This window comes from Mesocricetus auratus, unplaced genomic scaffold, assembly GCF_017639785.1.
Source record: "Mesocricetus auratus isolate SY011 unplaced genomic scaffold, BCM_Maur_2.0 Super-Scaffold_100031, whole genome shotgun sequence".
In the NCBI taxonomy this organism is placed as follows: Eukaryota; Metazoa; Chordata; class Mammalia; order Rodentia; family Cricetidae; genus Mesocricetus; species Mesocricetus auratus.
The window spans coordinates 8,782,356-8,803,936 of NW_024429212.1; the positions used below are offsets into that span (position 1 = coordinate 8,782,356).

The following is a 21,581-nucleotide window of genomic DNA, read 5'->3' on the forward strand; positions in this document are numbered from 1 at the left end:
ATTGCTGAGTCATGTCTTCACCGCCCGTGATTGGTTTTTTTTTCAACCACCTCTTATTGGGAGGGGGGTACATACTGAAATTTAAAAACTTCCCTCCTACCTTCCCTCATTCTAGCTCCCTCCAGCTACTCTCATTTAAACCCCTCCCATGCCTCCCATTCACAGGCGGATAGACTCTATATGATTATGATTGTTACATATATATGTATCTATGTATGTACACACACACACACACACACACACACACACACACACACCCTGCTGAGTCTGCTTTTGTTTGTGTGTGTGCCTGCGGTTTCGAGGCTGACCCATCTTGTTGGACGACCAGCCATGGGGCTCCTCCCCAGGCGAGGTAAACTCTCACCCCAGCAGTCATTCATTGCCTTCAGATCTTTGCGTAATGGTGGGATCCTGTGAATTTTCCCTTCACACGTTGACATGCCCACTGACACTGACGCTGTTCTTATTTACACAGCCATTTTTGGGAGAGTGACTAAACCACACTTTCGTGGTGCCGGGCACACACAGACTGCTGTACACACTTAACACGTACAAAATGATGGGCTTGGAGGTCTCCATGTCTGGGGAACCAGCACAGGCCAGTTCACTGAGTTATGCAGTCACCATTACTGTGTTGGTGATGAGAACCTGTCACCATAAAGAGTTCTTGGGGCCACTGTTCAGTAGTACAAAGATGTCAACCCTACACTCCCCCACACTTCTCACACAAACCCAGAACTCTATCCTGTCTGGGAAGCATGGTGAAGATCTGAGTCCAGAATCGCCCACTGGGAAATCCAAATTCCTGGCTTTTGTTCCTGGTAGAATAACTGAACTTTCCTCCAGAGGGTCACAGCCCGTGGGACCTGAAGTCAGTGGGGAGTTCTCCTGCAAGGGAATCTTGTGGCTCTGGAGGGAGGGGCTGTGACTACTGCACCCCACGGGTTCCGAGTGGGCCGCTCAAGATTCTGCTCACCTCCCCCAAGCCTGCTTCTACCCTACCCTTGCCTTGGTGGCCTTCAGCTCCGGAACAATCACGCCCACCTTGCTTTCCAAATTAATGAGACTAGTTCTCATTAGGAAATCAGGGTTGCTAAGCACTAATTATTATTCTATGCATCCTCAAAATAAACCTTTTGAGACAAATGGGCTGGAGAAGGCAAAGCACGATATCAAGGAGACAAATCCTTCTCCAAAGAAGCAAAAGGAGCGCCCTCTGCTTCCAGAGGCTCCGACAAATATTCCAGGACATTGTCTCTGGCCAGCAAGTCACCGAAGGGGCTAGAATGCCTGGTTATTATATTTAATATCCAAGGAAGAGAAGGGGCAGGATTTGCCCTGCCAAGCCCTTATCGCCAGGTGCAGCCCTCACTGAGCTGACTCACTGGTTCATGCTGGGGCTGTGTCATTAATGTCCTTGTGAGTGATACACAGGGGCTCAGCCCCATTTCATCGTTCCGGCCCTCTCTTTGATCCTAGGCTGTCTTCTCACAGTGCCTTTTGCTTCTAAGTGCCACTGTGAATTCTGGGATTGTGCACACGCTGCCCTTATCTTCACTGAGCTGACTTACAATTCCTACAGGGATCACTTGGCTCTGGAGGATACACTCAAGGTGACCTTGCTCTCATTAGCTCACAATTCAATTGTGTGGTTCACTTCCCTTCCTATCCCCAGGGAGGAGAGTTTATAATTGCAAACCCAGTCCCAGCAATTATGGACCTCAGGCATCTGTTTGGTGCGCCTTCACTGCCCCCCCCCCAGGTGTCTGCCAGTTTGTGAAGGTGACAGGCGATAAACAAAGGTAGAGAGAGGCCTTATGTTCCACCCTCAAGGGTGACGCCAGAGTCTGAAATACTGTGTGCATTTTTCTAAGAATTATCCATGCATACATTTCGACCCATGCATTCCCTTCTGCAGAGCCTTTTAAAGGAAGCTTTGGGTTACCGTTTTCATCCAAGTAGGCCAACAGGATAGCACTAGATTCAGTCCCTTCTACGGCATAATCTAACGGGATATTTCCATTCACATCTTGCAGAAGGACGTTGGCTCCAGCCTGTAAGGAAACAAACAAACAACAAACATAATGAACCTTGCTGAAGGATTATGGAGGAAAACACAATACTCTCTCTTTTTTTTTTTTTAGACAAATACATTAGATAATCTGTGAAGAGCCCAGGTTGCAAAATGTCCCACTGAGTCTTGTGACATCATAGACCCTGTGTTCTATTGCTAGTGATAGTAGTTTATTCCTTTTCAATAGCCAATAGTTATCTATAATCAACATTCCTAGTTAAAGTTATTGGTAGGAATTCCGGTACTCAGGTAGATGTTGAGGAAACACCAAGGTGGGAGTGACTGAGGAAGAACCAGGTGGCCTGTCACACGGAGCTGGGGACCTGATACACCCTTCCTTCCTTAGGTTGCTTTCTTTAGGTCTTTTAATCGCAGCAACAGGAAGAGAAACTATAGCGAAGTTTAGGATGGTTCCTTCCTCATAGATCCATTGCTCTCTGTCTGCTAGGTTGATATGTGCAAGAAGGTTCTAATCTTTCACGGAGAACTACACAATAGGCTTCAGGATGAAGTATCTTGCATGGCCAGTGTCTTAGTTAGGCCTGCTATTGCTTATGAAACACCACAATCGAAGGCTCGTTAGAGAGGAAAGCGGTTATTTGGCTTACACTTCCACATCACTGTTCATCATGGAAGGAAGTCAGGACAGGAACTCAAATAGGGCAGGCACCCGAAGGCGGGAGCTGATGCAGAGGCCGTGGATGGGTATTGTTTCAGGCTTCCTCCCCAGGGTTTGCTCAGCCTGCCTTACAATGGAAACCAGGACCACCAGCCCTCGGATAGCACCACCCGCAGTGACCTGGGTCCTCCTCTATTAGTCACTGATTAAGAAAATGTCCTACAGGCTTGCCTAGAGCCCACTCCTGTAGAGGAATCTTCTCAGTTGAGGATGCCTCCTCTCCAGTGACTCTATCTGGTGTCAAGTTGACATAGAACCAGCCAGCACACGCCACCTCTCCCGCCTCAGATTATAAGTGCCTTGAAAGACCGGGTTGCTTTCACGGACACATGCAGGCCGTGAGAAGGTGGGTCTGCTGCTGTTCCTCAAATGCCTGGGACAGTCCAGAGTCAGACTGGCCTGTTCTACTGGGGCCTGGATAGAGGCATCCTCCCCTCCCTGCAGCAGTGGATTTCACGACCAGTTTCCTGGTTCTACTGTACTCTGAAGTTAACGTGAACAGCACTAGTGAGATGACTAGTCATGGCTGGCCTTTTTATAATATCCACCCAGAGGACGCAGGAGGGAATGTATTACTTTAAGTGGGTCCCATCAGAACAAAGGCACCAAGTAGCTGAAAAATGGAAAAGTTTCTCAAAAATGTCAGAAGATATTTCTTATCACCATCATACGGTCTAACCTGAAGCATATGCAATGGGAAATCTTTTGGGAATCCGCAGCTTTATAAGTATTCTTCTTATGTTATAAATGTTCGAGATACTCGGGAATAGAAAGTCAGCTTAGTTTTGTAAAGTGAAAATAAACAAGGAATTTAGTTCACTAAAAATACCATTCTTGATATTTCCCATTTAAAATATGACTATATATTATATATACATATATATAATCTTCCAATGCATGCACTTGATATACTTTACAATGTTCTGTTTCACATTTCAAGTGTGACTTCTTAGAGGTGGATCCAGCATTCAGCTACAGTTACGAACATGAGCGGTATAGATGTGTTCGTTATATGGTTTCCCTGCATACTCATCCCAAGCCTTCCTGTGTAGATCCAAGGAGCCAACATCAAACACCACACTAATTTTGTAGAGCGTCAGAGTGGACAGTTGATTACAAGAACAATTATTTTAGTACAATGAAAAAGAAATGAGGAGTTGAGGATCTTAAATTAAATCTTTTCCATATAGAAAACAAAGAACAGCTAGATTTACTTCCCGATATAACGAAGAATAGTCTTAAGCGTTTCTACACATTTCACAAACGCTAAGTATGTCTAACACAACTGAGTGCTGTCCTTTATTTTAAAAACGTGGGGTCTCCAGGCAGCTCCAGAAGTTGCTGTCGAGCCAGAGGCAGAGAAGTCTTGAGCTGGGATTAGTGTGGCTCCCAGTCCTCACCAGAGAAGTTTCTTTGTGTTGCGGACAGAGAACAAGTGCAGAGAGTAAAAGTGGAGGTTCTGCCAGAGACGGAACAGATGTACCACACCTGCCTGCAGCACTCAGTGAGCACTGAGGGAGAGCAGTCAGAGGGGCTGGAGGAGACAGAGGAGGGGGAGACTGGGGGAAAACAGCCTCTGCTGGGCATGACAGAGCCGCTGCACTCAGCTCACAGCAGGCCTGGTTTCTGTGCAGGATCAAACCAGACGGCATCCCAGCATGCAAGGGTCCACAGCCCCACCCACAGCTGAGGAGCCCTTGACACCCAATGACTTCCTGAGGAGGAACACTTAGTTTTCCTTAAGGGTGTGGCTCTTGGTAGGTCAATCATGGTCCACTGGATGGTCCTATACCCTTAAGCATAGGGACAGCACACGATGGAATGGATGAGTTATTAAACTTAAGAAATAATGCAACTGAATCACCAATATGTCACGTGCGTCAAGAGATGAAAATGTGGATTGGAAACCAGGTACTTGTGAAGGAAATTGAAGGCGGGTGTGGAAGGAAAATGCAAGAGAAGAGAACTTCATGTGGTAATATTATAATGGTCTGAGCCAGAAAGATGTGTGTGTGTGTGTGTGTGTGTGTGCATGTTTATACATGTGCCATAAAGATGTGTGTACATGATTATTTATATATGTGTGCTCACACAGATGCATGTTTTATGTGTGTGCGTGTACATGCATGCAAGCTCCTGTGTGTGGAATGGTCTCACATTTCACATCCTGCACTTGACAACCAGATATTGCATTTCTTATGCTGAGAGCGCTTGTTACACTCCATCTCACTTGGGAAGAACCTTCCAGACTAAAACACTCCTAGCTTTGTCTCTCTCTCTCTCTCTCTCTCTCTCTCTCTCTCTCTCTCTCTCTCTCTCTCTCTCTCTCTCTCTCTCCTGTTGCAATGACAAAATACTCTGACTAGAGCTGCTTATAGGAGAAAGGGCTTATTTTAATTCTCAGTTCCGGGTTACAGGCCATCCTGATGGGAACTCGGGAGTCTGAAGCTGCTGGTCAAACCACATCCAGTCAGATGTCATCAAGGAGTGCTCAGATCCATCTCTTTCTGGTTCAGTGCGGGGACCAGCACCTAGGGTAGTACTACCCACCCTTAGGGTGAGTCTTCCCACCTCTGTAAACACAGTGAAGAAAATTCCATGCAGACAACCCATGGGGCAATGTAACCCCCACACAGTCCTTCACTGAGACTCCCTGCTCAGTTCATTCCAGACTCTGACCATCGATGCTGACCATCAAAAGCTGCAAAATACCCATTCTTCACAGCATGGCCACCCAACCTAGGCCATTCTACCTCAAAGTCAGAACTCTACCAGTGAGCCAAACCCTTAGACCAACAAAAACGTTGATTTATATAACATAAACTGCAAATCTTGACTGTTCTTTCAGAAAATAAATCAACTGCATCATGGTTGCTTTTTATAATTAGGGAAGTGACGGTGATACATTTTATATGTGTAAAACCAACAGGGATCCTTCAAGTGTGCAACTGAATGCTTGGCAGATCCTACTGGAGGCTTTGGGAATATTTACTCCCTATTTATTGAAACTAGAAAGCCATTTAATTTCCAATTTGCCCTAAATTTTGTTCTTGATGTATTAGAGTTGGGACTCCTCACATATATCATTTCCTCTAAATGAGATTCTTTTTAGTTCATGCCAGATGACATATGGACCAATAAACATTTTATTGGCTTGTGCTTTGTAACAATTTAATCTCAACAACTGTGTTTATACATGGTTCTACTTAGTAATAATTCTTTGTCACATTAATATTGAAAGCTTAATGAAAGTCATGTAATGGAATTGCAATGATAAAATGCCACTACTTTCTACGTGATTAAACTTTTTGGTAACATCTCATTTTTAGATAATTATAAATCTACTACAAATGGAAAGGCTAGTACCAGAATGCTGCATTCTTCTTGTGAGTTTGATCTCATGCCCCCCCACCCCCAGGAATGACATTTTGAAACTCTAACCTCAAGTACCTCATTTGGGAATACAGTCAATGGAGACAATGCTAAGTTTAGAGGAAGTGATCCCAAGAAGCTTGGGTCATTATTTCACGATGCCCAGTGTCCTTAGTATGGGACATTATTTCAAGATTCCCAGTGTCCCTAGTATGGGACATTATTTCAAGATGCCCAGTGTCCTTAATAGGAGAGGCATCTGGATGGAGACAGAAACCTGGTGTCACAGAGCTGGAAAGGTGGAAGCTTAGCTGTACTAACATTGTTAAGAGCCTGGCTCTCTCAGGAGCTGAAAGAGTCCCTTGACTGTAAACTTCTAGATGTGTGAAAAAGAGATATTTGTTCCTTAAGTCCATAACATGTAGACTTTATGACTGCAGGAAGATAAGATAGTGACCTGTTCCAGCACAATGGACTAAATGTTTATGCCCTTTTTAGGAATTCATATATTACAACGTAACCCACAAAGCAGTAATACTAAGAGCTAGGCTAGTTTGCAGTGATTAGGTTGTAAAGCTGGAGCCTCCAAGACAAAGATCAATGTCTTTATGAAAGAGACCTCAAGTCTGTAGAGCTAGTCAAGCTCTGGCCAGAAAGAAAGTACAAATTATTATTGTGTAAGATTTATTCTTTTGTTTATGTGCATTGTGGGCATTCAACCCCCATTTGGAGTCCAGAAAGAAGGGTTGGATTCCCTGGGACTGGAGTTACAGGTGGTTGTGAGCTACTGATGCGCACTCTGGGACCCAACCAGGGTTCTCTGCAAGAAAGGTAAGTGCTCTTCACTGCCGTAGCATCTCCCTAGCTCCTAAAAGATACAAACTAATGCCCCGCTAGAGATCCATGGATGTGGGGAATAAAAAGGGATTCTATGAACAGCATGTGCCCATGGTTTACTGCTAACATGAATAGACCAGTTCCCTAGACTGTCCCAGACTCATGAAGATGAAGGCCATTGGCATACCTAAACCTGATGATAAGCCTCTAGCCCGATCATGAAGATGTGTTCGATCCATGGTGGATTTCACAAATCCTTTAGGAAGAAAGTGTACCCATTCTCTGCAAGTTCTTACAGAGCATTGAAGCCACATATTTTATTAGGCCAGCGTTACCCAAAGTGAAAGAAGAATGAAGGCTGAAAACAATAGACATTTATGAATACAGGTGCCAAATCCTCTACAAAATATTAGCAAACTGAAAAAAATACATAAAAGTAATCATACACCATCACCAAGCAAGGATATATTGAACTGTTGGTTGGGTCCTACTCCCATTGCTTTTAAGAGAGAGGACCAGTCCGGGCGGTGGTGGCATACACCTTTAATCCCAGCACTCGGGAGGTAGAGGCAGGCGAATCTCTGTGAGTTCGAGGCCAGGCTGGACCGACAGCCTCCAAAACAATACAGAGAAACCCTGTCTCGTAAAAACCAAGAGAGAGAGAGAGAGAGAGAGAGAGAGAGAGAGAGAGAGAGAGAGAGAGAGAGAGAGAGAGAGAGAGAGAGAGAGAGAGAGAGAGAGAGAGAGAGTACCAGGCCTGAGAGAACCAGGCATGGACCTCTATGTACAAGGTTCACATAAACTCATGTAGGCACACGGACATACACACACAAAAATCTTAAAAGATAATTTGTGTCTCTGTCTTAACCTGGCCAGAGGTTCAGCATTTGGAAATCAACAATGCAATATCTCACACTACCAGGCTGAAAAGCTACAAAGCATATGCTTATATCAGTGGTATTGATGAAGCATTTGGCACAATCCGGTGTCTGTGGGAAACCAGGAAGTGAGCAGAGAGTCATATCTTCTGTTTCACAAAGAGTACCTGACAGCTAACACCATACTTGTTGGTAAGAAAGCTCACAGTTACACCAGGCACTAGACAAGGCATCCCTTCCCATTATTCTTTTCCAAAATTCCACATGATGCCCTAGCTAACAGAATAGGACACAAAATGGAAATCAGAGGTGTACAGCCTTTGGAAGGAGAAATAGAACCACATATAGTCACTAATGAAATGAACTTTTACATAGAGAAAGTCCCTAAACCAAAACCCTCCTAAGTGAATGTCTCAGGATGGAAGGTCTATGGGATAACAACTTTTCTTCATTCTGCAAACATGGGGGTTGAATACAAAAACATGCTACTGCTGCTATTGGAACCCCAGAGTAATAATTAGTTAGATGATGAACCTAACAAATTGCTTATGGGACAAGCAGAGATGGAAGACTCCCAAGAAACCTGTTCCAATGCACAATTGGGGAGATAGTCCACGCGATGGGTAGGAATGCCAAGATGACAGTTGTTCCAAACTTGTCTTGCAGTGTCAATAAAATCCTAATTGAAACCCCAGAAAATTATTTGGCAGACACCAACAAGCTGATGACAAAGTTTTAAAGGGTTGGAAAGAAATCTTAAAAATTCAGCATAAATTGAAGTCGAACAATGTCAGAAAGGATTTAATCCAACCACAAGACTTCTCATCAATTGAGATGTGTGAGATATTGCTGAAAAAAATGGATGAAAAGATCAATATACCAGAACAGAGGTCTGAGACAGACCTGCATAAAAACAGACAACAGTCCTCACAAAAGAAAGAAAAGCTACACAATATAGCATAGAGTGCTGTCAACAGTTAGTGCTGGGGAAATGGAGATCAGTGTGCAACAGAACCAAACCACAGGCTCTCTCTAGTTCCTGCTATTTCCTCCAGGGCAGGCCACACCGCCCTATGGGTTTTCCCCAATTTGGCTGCAGAGAGCTTCTGTGAGGAGTTCTGCTCACACCCCTTGCGGCTGTGAGGCAGGCCTGTCCCATCCTTGCTGCACAGGCCTACCTTACACCGAGAAGTCTAGCATACAGGCTAGATCCACATGCATGCAGCTCACTCCTCCTAAAATCCCCCATCAGAAACCTTGTTGCATTCTCTAGAACTCAAGGATTCCTTTCCCTTCAGGCCCCACCATTGCTGTCTATAGTCTCAACAATACCTCTCCAATTAAGCTGTCTTCCTAGGGGCAACTTGTCTCAGCTTCTTGCAACAGACACATATTTCTTTACAAAAATTCATTCATAATAGATCACAGAGCAGACTGTAAAGTGCAAACTTTGAAAGACTCCTCAGATAATGTAGGGGGAAATTTGATGTCAACAAGTGGGGTGATAGGAATGTTGGAGCAGCCCCGAAGACACTACCTACAGAACAAAGCAGTGACAAGCTGCATCCTGGACTACATTAAAGTCACAATGAAAAGACCTTTGACTTGGGACATCTTAGTTCAGGGCTCAGCTGAGATGCCAGAGCTCTAAGTTATGAGGGAGAAGGCTGCAGTCAGAACATTTAATACCAAAGCCATCAATTAGCTCTGCTTGGTGAACCGGCTGGGGTGGTCACTCTACAGTGGTGTCTGCTCTTCCTGGTGAACAGGCTAGGGAGGTCACTCTACAGTGGTCTCTGTGGCCCCAAAGCAGCAGGTTCTTGCATCTCTAATTTCTATCAGTCACTGCCCATGGCTTCCATTATTTATGCAGAGAGAAAATTGTAAGCCTGTAATTTTCCTTTGGATTCTAGATTTTTGGCAGATAACACATCTGGTAATAGAGTTGGGTGGCCCACTGATTCATTAAGGAACCATACACTGAACTTTTATTATGATTAAAATGTGCTTTGAGAATTTAATGCTTACAAATTTCTCATGGCAATAAAAATTAAAAGCCTTTATTATGGCCATTTAAAAAATTTATAACAGTTGAGTTATATCAGGACTGAGTTTAATAGCTCCCTCCGTAAGCCTTCTTAGGTCAATGGTTACTACTTGGGGAGACCATAAATATTTATATGTGCCCTTGTTGTCATGGTAAATACCACAGTGAAACATGCAAGAGAGGAGAAACAATCCCTGGGCTTCCAAGGGGTTGGGTGTGAGTAGTATGTGCAGGCAGTCATCCTAAGGACACCCCCAAATGCCCACAGTGTGACACTTCACTACAGTGGTAAAGGGTAGTCCTACAGACTGTGAGGACAGAGGTCTCAATGTGATATCCCAGACCAAAGAAGAAAACTCAGTATGGGCCAGTGTGAGCACAGTCATCTAGCAGAATATGAATATTACAACTGGGAAACCCCTCTGAAAGAGTCACATTTTAAACAGAAAGGAACATTAGAGAACCATTGATGTGCTTGAGTGAAAAGAAATAATAAGGAGAGAAGACATGACTACCGGATGGAGGTGGTTTATTCCAGATGTGGGGGCAGCATAAGAGGAAGAGGAGGGGTCTGGAAGAGCCCAGGCTGGATCTTGCCAGAAGGCTCAGCCATGGGCCATGACAGGAGAGGGGGGAGGGTGGAAGGGAGAGTGGGGAGGCCAAGAAGTAGGGAGACCAAGAAAGGAGTCAGGGACCAAGAGAGTGGGAGGCCAAGAGAGCGACCCAGGCAAAATGGCTGAGTGTAACAGGAGAGAGCTGGAGAGTTCAGGGTGAGGGGCAGGGTATGCCAGGTCCCTGCAGTGCTGAGAGTGGTCGGTGTCCCTCCTTGTTAATATGCACCTTAGCTGTTTGTACAAGGGTTTGAGACCTAACAGTCCTTCTGAGCTGTGGATGTAGTGCATGCGTCAGAACCAAAGCTAAAATGAAAGGAAACGGTGGCATACAAAAGAGTTTGGAGGGGAAGTGTCCCCACCACGGCCCTGTGTTCGAACACTTAGTTCCCAGCTGTTTTGGGGAACCACAGAGACAGTCCTTAGGTATAGCCTAACCTTACTTCCTGTGCCCTCTGGCTTCCTGTACCAGTGAGTTGTGAAGAGATGAGCAGTTCACGCTCACACCTTGGCCTCCCTGGGGCCAGCCCCGTGCTTCCTCACTGTGGTGGACTGCATCCCTTCAAACTGGGAGCCAAAACCACCCTAACTCCCTTCAGCGGCATCCGAAGATACTCTGTCATATTGACGGGAAAGGTACCCAGTATGTCAGACAGGAAGTATGTTCTATAAGAGATCAAATAATAATAAAACAACCAGTAAAAAAAACTATAGAATATGCAATGGTATTTACACTACAAAACTCCCTATTATTAAAAAAAAAACAGGTTATTGAAGGAAGTTTTATCAGGTCTGGAGGAGCTTCCTGAGGTACCAGAGACCCAGGGCTGTCAGGGAGGAGGCTGCAGGAAGAATGCTCTGAAGCCAACGGTCAGCTCTGCATGGTGAATGGGGTTGGAAAGGGAGAAGACCCTGACGTGGGGCTGCCCACGCCCTCACCCTTGAGTTCCATAGCAACAATAGGCTCTCCTCTTGCATCCCAGGAAGTGCAGATGTCCAGAAATGACAGTCTTGATTCAGCTTAGTCTGGACCACAGATTTCTAGTGGTTAATTAAAAGCCAGCATTCCTTAGGAACTTGTGAAGCCAGTTCCTGTCTGCCAAAGGGAGTCATCTCCCTCGCCTCTGGCTCTGCACTGTCATGTGTACATGGTTGCATGTCAAAGCCAATGCTGGCCTCCAAGTTCTTCAGCCTCCACTCACATGTTTGTCTCAAAGGCCACACTGGCATCCTGGCCCTTCTCGCCTCCTCCTCTGCTATGCTAGTTCCAAGGCTGCTGCAGTTCATAGGTTTTTCTACACTAGATACTTGCTTGATCTCTGCATAATGCCAAGGTTTCTCCCCGGCTCCTTCTAGCCCCCCTACCCACCCCTGCTATATCTACTATTGTCTTTCTTCCTATTCTCTTCTGGTCTCCCACTTCTCTCTGCAATGAAGAGATAGCCCTAGCCATGTTCAGTCTCCTTCCTATCCTCTCTGCCCTGGATTCCTCCAGATGCCTTTGACTGATCTTTCTCTCTTTTCTATAATAAGAACCTTCCCCTTTGGTTGAGGACACCAGGAGAACACAGCCCACAGAACCAAGGAAGCATGGCTCATTGGGGGCTCACAGAGACTAAAGCACCAATCACAGAGCCAGCATGGGTCTGAGCTTGGTCCTGTGCATATACTTCATGGTTGTGTAGCTTGGTGTTCTTGTAGGACTCCTAACAGTGGGAGTGGGGATGTCTCTGACTCCTTAGCCTGCTCTTGGGACTCTTTTCTCCCTACTGGGTTGCCTTGTCCAGCTTTGATATGAGGATGTGTGCCTAGTTTTATTGCATCTTGTTACGCTGTGTTTGGTTGATATCCCTAGGAGGCCAGCTGTTTTTTGACTGGGGAGACAGGAGGCAGGGGAGGAACTGGGAATGTTGTAGGAGGGGAAACATTGTTGGGATGTAAGAGAGAAGAATTTAAAAAATCTACCTCCAAACAACAAAGCAAAAATACCTTCACCCTAATCATGGGATGGTCATTTTGATAGCCTCTTTACTAGCCCCTCACAAACAAGTACATAAGTTATAAGAGTTTGGTTATTTCTCTAAATATTCTGATTGAGAACACTGGGGATAGTAAGAATATCATAGATCTCGATGATCATCTCCCTGTGATGTAAGCATTCATCATTTAAATTTTTATCCCTTGCATTTGGGTAGACTCTTCTACCTTTCTACAATAAGCATGGTAAATTTTCAGTGGACCATGTCTTTAGAAAATAAATGAGGAACGAAGCTGTCTTGGAGGTGAAAGCTCAGAGCCCCTCTGGCATGCCGCTAGCAAGTCTCATGCCTGCTAAATGCAAAGGTAAGAAGAAATTTAGACATATTAATGATTATCTGGGGAGCTAGCTGGAGTGACATTTGAATCGATTAATTATAATTAAAGGTCGGCTCTCCAATTAAAAGAAATAGTTTTACAAGAAAGCCCATTGAGAAAGTGTTTCTGAGAGAAAGCCAAGGAAAGGGGTCACGAGGTGGGGTCAGCAGGGGTGGTGGTGGGGGCTTGCAGTACAGAAATGCAGCCTGGTTTCATGTCACTTAAGTTGCACATTTAGTAAGCCAGGCATGCTCTCTGTGTAAGGCTTTGTGTGCAACACACGTAGGTGCTTGGTAAATGTTTATTGACTAAAGCATTGCACGAAACCAGCCAGTGCCCCTAGCTCATTAATCATTCATTTAATTATTGTCCAAAAGCAGCCTGCTTACTTTGTTAAATGAATGTTTGGCTGATCTGAAGAATCCATACCTGCCCTGAGAAACACAGTCTTTCCCAGCTTTATAAACAAATTGAAGGCTTGGGAAGTTGGCATTCTCTGTCCCTCTTGCATTATTGGTCTGAATGAATATATGTTCTTCCTTTGGTTAAAAGGTGCAGGGTAAGGGCACTTACTGCCAAGCCTGAAAATCCAAGTTCCATCCCTGAACTACACATGGTGTAAGAAGAAAACCCACAGCTCCAAGTTATCCTCTGACCTCCAAATGCACACCATGGTACACCCATGTCACACACAGTTACTGAATACTGGAAGAGTTTTTCAAAACTATCTTATTTGCATTTTAGTCTTTCACTCAATAATGTCTACATACATAAGCAAAAGAAATCACAAAAGGTTTAGATTGGTCTTTACCGTCTCTGGAGGTATGTGGTTTGCAGTACTCTCCATCTTTGCCTACCAAGCCTGCCTGGCTAGCAACTCCCAGAAATACAGCCTCCAGGGGATTCTCAAGGCATTTCCTTCTGCCTTTATGACAACACAAACACTGGCTTTCCTTGTAAACCTGGCTTCTTTTCCTCTGTCTTTGCAGGCTCCTGCTACCCTAAAGATCATTTATAATTGGCTTACTTTTCAAAAGCTCTTTCTGTTTTTAGAATCCACGTTTCCTGGGTTGATCTGGTTTCCTGCTGGCTTCTGTTGCCTTCACATGCAAATAGGACTGCTTCCCAGTACCAGATGCTCCTCTGCTTCTCCAGGAACCCAAGTGCTAAACGTGTCCTATAGGGACACACATGTGCTTTTCCAGGCAGAGTCCCTAGAAACCCCAGTGCTAACATATCCTACAGGGACACACATGTGCTCCTCCAGGCACAGTCTCCATGAACTCCAGTGCTAACACATCCTACAGGGACACACATGTGCTTTTTCAGGCAGAGTCCCCAGGAACTCCAGTGCTAACATGTCCTACAGGGACACACATGTGGTTCTCCAGGGAGAACCCCCAAGCACTCCAGTGCTAACATGTCCTACAGGGACACACATGTGCTCCAAACATGCAGAGTCTCCATGAACTCTGCAGATTTGACCCTAATCTATTTTCTCTACCTATTAACCTCTGGGCAGATGGTCAGAGAAAATAACTCATCAATTGAGTGTCCTTTAACCTCTCACAGGCAACCTTGTTGCATCAACTTTGAACTTCATTTTATGGCACATGGTTGAGAGATTTAAAACCTCCCTGGCCACTCTACGTGGCATCCTGTTTACTCTATCAGCCTTGTCGCCCTGGAATATATCTTCATGCTGGGAGGCACTAGGGTAATAGGGAGATCATCCTGTCCACATGTTCTGGGCAGGACTGAGTTGGCAATGAGTTCAAGGCAAAGTCTGTAAAGGTGTCAGTGGGATAACTCTTCCTGGAGATGCCCTGACATCCTCCTCTATGGCACGATTTGTTCACTGGTTTAGTTATCATAGACAAGTGGGCACAGTCTCACTATGGATGAGGCAGCATGCAGGGTTCTGTAGAACCGAGGAAGCAGGACCATGCTGGCTGATTCTGAGAAACAGGCTGGAGTTAAGCCAGAAAACCAGACTGGATCCAATGCCCATAGATACTCCTTTGTGTGTAAGAACAACTACACTGGACAACATCATAGTCACTTTGACTTTTGTTTATGTTTCCTTGCAAATCCATCTTGACTTCTGCCACCAACTGGATAGGCATACTGATGATATTATCCAGTGACTGCTCACTTTTGTTTCTTATATAAATTCAAATTACAAATTTATAACATATCTTATTTCTACTTAGCTGGAGAAAATTCATGATTATAACTTCTTTTATTTAGTACCATGCAACTTTTCTTTACTGACTTTATGATGCTAAAAATACGTATTTTCTCAATGTGTTCTATACTGTGTATTTCCACTGACTCATGGTACTTAACTTTTTAAAGACATGACCTAAAGTCTTCAGTTGTTACATGAAGGACTACAAAGACATGTCTGTTAGACATTGAAATATTCTGCTTTTGCATGGGTTCTGTGTGAGTTGAACCGTGTGAGTTGGACTGTTATACACCTTGGATTTCTTATAAATTGCCAACCAACTCTGGTTCTATTATGCATAGTTCCCTAAATGTCCACTTCAGCTTCTGAGTGACTGTAGCTGTTGCATCTTCCTGAGTTGTGTTGTGACTAGCTAACGATTTAGCTAACTTAACCTGACTGACTCGTGGTCAATATAAGTTATCCAAGATGTGGAAAGGCAGACAACACAGCAGAGCATGCACCTGCGCCTGCGCGCACGTGTGTGTGTGTGTGTGTGTGTGTATGCATGTGTGTACATGTTTGTGAATGCACGTGTGTCTGTACTGGCATGTGCATGTCTTCATGTGTATATGTGTATCTCTGCATGTGTGTGTGAGTTTATGTGTGTGCATATATGTGGGTGTATGTATGTATGAGTGTGTGCATGTGTATACATGTATATGAGTGTGTGTGTACACATGTGTGTCTGTGTATGTTCAAATGCATGCGTGTTAGTGTGTGCATGTATTGTAAGTATGTGTGTGAATGTATACGTGTGTGAGTGTGTATATGTGTGTGCATGTATGTATGTGTGTGTGTGTGTGTGTGTGTGTGTGTGTATTCTGTGGAGTACACCCCCATGCCCACCAAAAGGCCATTGGCACTACACTTACTTTTACACAGAATTATGAGATGTGTGGAGATAACAGCAAAAGACTTCTGAAGATTTTGATGTCACTATATTCATTAAGAGAATACAGTGTGTAAAATCTGCCATGGGGATTTTCACTTGGCAAGGCCTGGCTTAAGCTTTCCAAATTAAATAATTTAAAATGGAGTAGGTTTCATTATGCCTTCATTGAACATGATAAAACAGCTAACATATAAATTACCCAACACCATATTTCTATTAATATTAAAGTACCCAAATGTGGCCACTGTAATATGTATAAGATTGGAAAAGGAATAAGGATGTCAAGTACTGAATGAAGACGGGATATCACACTAAGTTGAGCAATGTACAGTGTGCTGGGCGGGGTCTCACAACCCTGGTCTCCACACAAAGAACATATCTTTACAATCTTCTGATATTATGACATGTTTCCAAAAAAGCATGTTTTCAGACAGAAAGTTTCTGAAAGCTTAAACGTAGAGGAATGTCTAACTCCATGCAGCCTTACTTATTAACAGACGTCCAGCCCAGGACACCTGGATAAGCTCCATGTTGAGTGGAACACACTCCCTCCATGTTTGATAGTAGTGAGTGAGTGAGTGTGTATGTGTGTGTGTGCACGCGCGCATGTATGCGTGTGTGTATGTGTGCACATTTATGTGTGGAGAGATCATTTGGAGGTCAGAGGACAACCACAACTGTCATTGCTCAGGCATCATCTATGTTTTGTTTGTTGCTTTTGTTTTGAGATAGGGTGTCTCATATTTACCTGGAACTGCCAAGGAGGCGAGGCTGACAGACCAGCAAGCCCTTCTGTCTCCGCCTCCCTGGCACCGTATTACAAGGACACTCTGCTGCTCCTGGATTTTTATTTGGGTGCTGGCCTTGAACTCAGGTGCTCATGAGCAACAAGTACCGTATCAACTGAGCTGTCGTCTCAGACCCACGTCTTTTGTCAAATGTAACCATACCTTCCTGACTCTTCCATCCCCTTCCTTCTGTCTCTAGGGAAATCTCAACACTGCGAACTATCTACACACCCTCCTCACCCTTGCTTCAAACTCCTTGTAGCTTTCCAGCCTTGGTTCCACACGTGAATTCCTATACATCATGTCAATTGCCTACCAGCTTGCCAACCTGCCCAACACCTAGTCTTCCTGAAGTTCTCATTTGGCTGGTCCACAGCTGAACACTTCTCAAATCTCTGCGTCACACGCCATCAACTTCCCAAGGGTTTGAACAAAGCCCTGTACTTGTCTTCTGGGATGTCACATACTCTGCTGAGAACAGACTTGCTGACCACAGTGTAATGCCACTGCCCACCTCTCAGCACCCTGCAGGTCTAGGCCACTGCGTTCTCTCTCCATACCACAGGTTAGACCACAGTGTCATGCTACTGCTCATCTCTCATCATCCTGCAGGTCTGGATGCTAATCAAATTTCCTCTGTGATTCTACAGAAGCCACTCCACTAATCCAGAACTCAGGATTCTTAACTGTTGAAGCCATCCGCCCATCATGCCATTTCTGGATCCAATGACTTCGGTCTATGGTTTGTGTCACGGTGTACATTCTCCACGTACAACACAATTCTGATGCGCTGCTCTGCTCTCCAACCAACACCCTCTCCTCTGGATCTCACAGCACCCATTTACTTGTGTTCTGGCATGTGAGCCCCGTCTTCTTGGAAGTGAGATCCTCCAAAAAACTTTAGAGTTGTCTCTTTCCCTCCAGCCTTGTGTACATCGAGTCACAGCGGAGTCTGCCCTCCGCTTATTTTGTATCACGTGTCTGCACTCAGCACAGCGCCAGCAATACAGAAGGTGCGCTCCAAATCCAAGAACTCTTGCTCCAGGGAAACACACAGGAGGCTATGTTTCATCCTTGAAAAAAATCTACCCTTGACTTACAACCAAAAGACGAAACTCAGAGAAGGAAGCAAAGCTCTGCAGGGACACTGTATGACCTGTCCCTTTAAATGAGGACTTACAGGTGAAATGATCCCTCACTGGGTTCCAGGTGCAAAGCTAAAGGCTAAGCAACACTGTATGACCTGTGCCTTTAAATAAGGACTTTCAGCTATTCTGATCCCACGCGGGGTTGCTGGGTTCCAGGTGCAGAGCCAAAGTCTGTAGCAACACTGTATGACCTGCACCTTTAAATGAGGAGTTTCAGGTGAAACGCCATGTCCAGTGGAATATAGCCTTTCTCCGTCACAATTCTGGGTGTCTAATTTTCTCAGCCGTTCTCAGGGTTACATTACTAGGGACACCTCAGAAGTACAGACCAGTTACTTCATCTCAGAGCAGGAAGCCACACTTTAACCAAAAGCCAGTACTTTAAAGTACTGGAACTGAATGGCCGCAGTGTAGACAGGGCTTTGTCAACCCCTGAATCAGACCCCTGCTAGACTTATTTAGTTTCACTCACGGAGGAAAAACTACGGTAACTATATTTTACTGGAAACACACATCTCTAAAATTGCGAAGTGATAATCATCCATGAGTTTGAGGAGGTGAAAACTATCTAAGTTGCCAAAAAAGATTCCTAAAATACAGCACCTAAATGTGGAAAACCACGTAACACTGAATTCATGTTTGGGTAAAATGTCTTAAAACATGGAAAATACTCAGGAAATTATGTGAATTTAAGCTTCCCTGAAAAATAAGAAATATGCACCTGTATAAATCTAAATATTAAGAGTGTGTTCTACATTAATACAGACACACACCCTTACACAGAAAACATACAATGTTAATATAGTGTGAATCCAAGTGTTAGGTGTGTGCTCTACACAAGTACATGGGTGTTCACACACACATTCATATACATGTGTACATGCATATTCGTAGACACATATACTCACATACACACAGGCATAGATGTGCCACAATATATACAAGTATATTATGTACGCATACATACACACATGCACATGACAAACATGCCCATAATACACACATGTAATAATGCACTCATATACATATACACATGTACAAAGTATACACATGTAACATACATGTACATAATATACACACATGTGTGTAATACACACACAGGGGAAGAAAACTGGAGTGGGTTTCCTGACAGGTAGGGGATGTAGGGAATTTTCCTCTTCTCTCTCTCTCTCTCTCTCTCTCTCTCTCTCTCTCTCTCTTCCTTCCTTCCTTTCTTCCTTCCCTCCTTCCCCCTTTCTTTTCTTTATTTCCAATGCTTCTGAAGTAAATACTTCTTGAATTAGGAAGAAAAGACACCTAACAAGAGGTCATCAGAAATTAAATACACTGGCTGTACTTTATTGACAGATATAATTACACATTAAGAATCATCTTCTCCATAAGAGCCTCTGGCTGGGGGGGGGTCTCCCTCTTTTCTCTTGGATGCTTCTGAATTGCTGCCAAGATTTATAAGAATCAACAGCATGATTTAAATAATGGTGTAAAATTAAAAACTTCATGAGGCTCACCTTTGAATTTATGCATTTTAAAACCATTTTCCTTATATGAGGAAATATGATAAAAAATGAAAGTACTAAGAATGTTTGGGATTCCAAGACAGAGAATGTCACACACACACAAAAAAAAGACTCAGCTTGTCAAAAAAGCAGAGAACAGCTGCTCATGGGAGGCCAGCCCCAGTGGAGATCTACAACACAACCCTGCTCCTAATGTTCATGAGTGATGCTGAAAAGGGAGTGGAAAGATCTTAGGAAGCAGAGGACCTGGGGTCTGCCATGAGATTGCATCTCCTAGAAATGACTCCACCAGTGACTGAACAAAGAGCCCGCAGAAAGGTACGCAGAGGGGTTGGAGGGAGGAAAGGGAAGGGATAAAATGATGTAATTATGTGACCCAAATTCTAATAGGTCTTAATAATAAAACTCTGAGTCAGTTACAGGGGTAAATGCTGAAAGACCAGAGAAGCAGAGCAGCCAGCCCCTAGTTCTCACCTCTACCGAACCCGCAGACAGAAAGGGAGATCCTGTCTCCAGGAATCCTCAGACTGAACGCTGAGCTCCTGTATCCTCCCGCCTTACATTCATCTCTCTGCCCAGCCATATCACTCCTGTCTCCACCTCTCTACAGCTGGGCTTAAAGGTTTGTGACTCCCAAGGACTGGGATTAAAGGTGTGTGCCACCACTTCCTGGCCTCTATGACAAACGAGAGGCTTAGCTCTGTACTCTGATCTCCAGGCAAGCTGTACTTGTTAGATCACAAACAAAATATCACCACATAACTATATTTTAATTTAAGAGATAAATTAGACATTTTATTTTAAAAAAGTGTCTGAACTCTTTGGAAATGTTCAGTAATTATAACTAGAGGACACAGCAAACACGGACACACAGAGGCTACTGGAAAACACAGGGGCTCATCTTTTCAAACATGTATCACATGAGACCGGACAGTCTTTACGGGCAGTGTAGAGAAAACAGGTTTACTCTGGGGCATTGAGATTCTAAAGCTCAGGCCACAAGCAGAGCTAAGGACTGCCAAACGCAGCAGCATTGTAACCCTCAGCCTCGACAGAGAATTCTCGAGGACGTAATGCATTTCCACTGAAGTCTTCTGCTCTCTCATTTCCTTTGTTTCTGGTTACAATAGAGTCTCCTATGTACCCTTGGTGGCCGTTGTAGTCCACTGTACTGCTTTATGAGTGCTGGATTACAGATAGGGATTGCTATATCTAAATAAGACTGCTTCAGATGAAAACAGAAACGTGATCTCTCAAAGTAGAAACACACACACACACACACACACACACACACACATGTGCACATCAGCCTTGTCACACCATTAAGTTTCTGACATACAGAGAAATTTAACATGCTTTTTTATGACCATTTTCTTTCACAACTTAAAGCGTATGTTCTTTGAAATTAAATTGGGAACTTCCAACCTCACATCAGCATTAATTGTGTGTGCCCTCTAAGGGTCAAGGTTGGGGTGGCTTGGCTATTTCCCTTTGGCCGTTTCTGCCAGTTAAGAATGGCAGTGACATTCGCATTTATGAAGTCACCACGGGCTGTAAATAATCCTTTCTTTGTAACTGCATTGACTGTAACCCTTGCATAACTTTGTTCACTGACAAATGCACCTGATGCACAGTATAGGAGATGATTTTTTATATAGGAAACTCTGGCATAGTTCTTTTTAAATTAAATATTTTGAAAAGACTATAACTGAAAATGGCTTGTAATATAATTTTTAAGTGATAATGAGCAATTTTTCTTTGGTCTATAAATATGCTTACTGTATTTATATATTTAAGCAGTACACATTTATGTTATCACATGTTTACAGTTTCTGGTGATGAATCCTGATTTATGCTTTTCAGTATATTACATTTTTGGTTTTCTGGTTTTGAGCAGTATCGGGTTTACACACTAATAGACAATACTATGGCGTGTTCCCTCTCACCTATACCCACATTGCTAACATATGATAGCACCCGGTGCTAGAAGACAGAATTGTTGCAAATGGCTGTCTTCAGCTAAAGTGTACAATGTCTGTTCTTTCTCTGGGTCACAGCCTGCTTTTAGTCTACCCCAAGAGCCATCACAGGTCCTCTGCTACAGTAATTGCCAGCCTTATCTTCTTGGCTTCCCTTTAACTGTGGGGCTT

General features: G+C 44.0%; 1 protein-coding gene across 2 annotated transcripts in view; it reads right to left on the reverse strand.

Moving 5' to 3' along the window:
• Myo16 (myosin XVI) overlaps window positions 1-21,581 on the reverse strand; it is a 422,801-nt gene that overhangs the window by 252,464 nt on the left and 148,756 nt on the right. For both annotated transcript variants that reach the window (XM_040733405.1, XM_040733404.1), the window contains exon 5: window positions 1,946-2,054. In XM_040733405.1, the coding sequence (XP_040589339.1) occupies window positions 1,946-2,054 (109 nt within the window). The remainder of the gene's footprint in view (window positions 1-1,945; window positions 2,055-21,581) is intronic.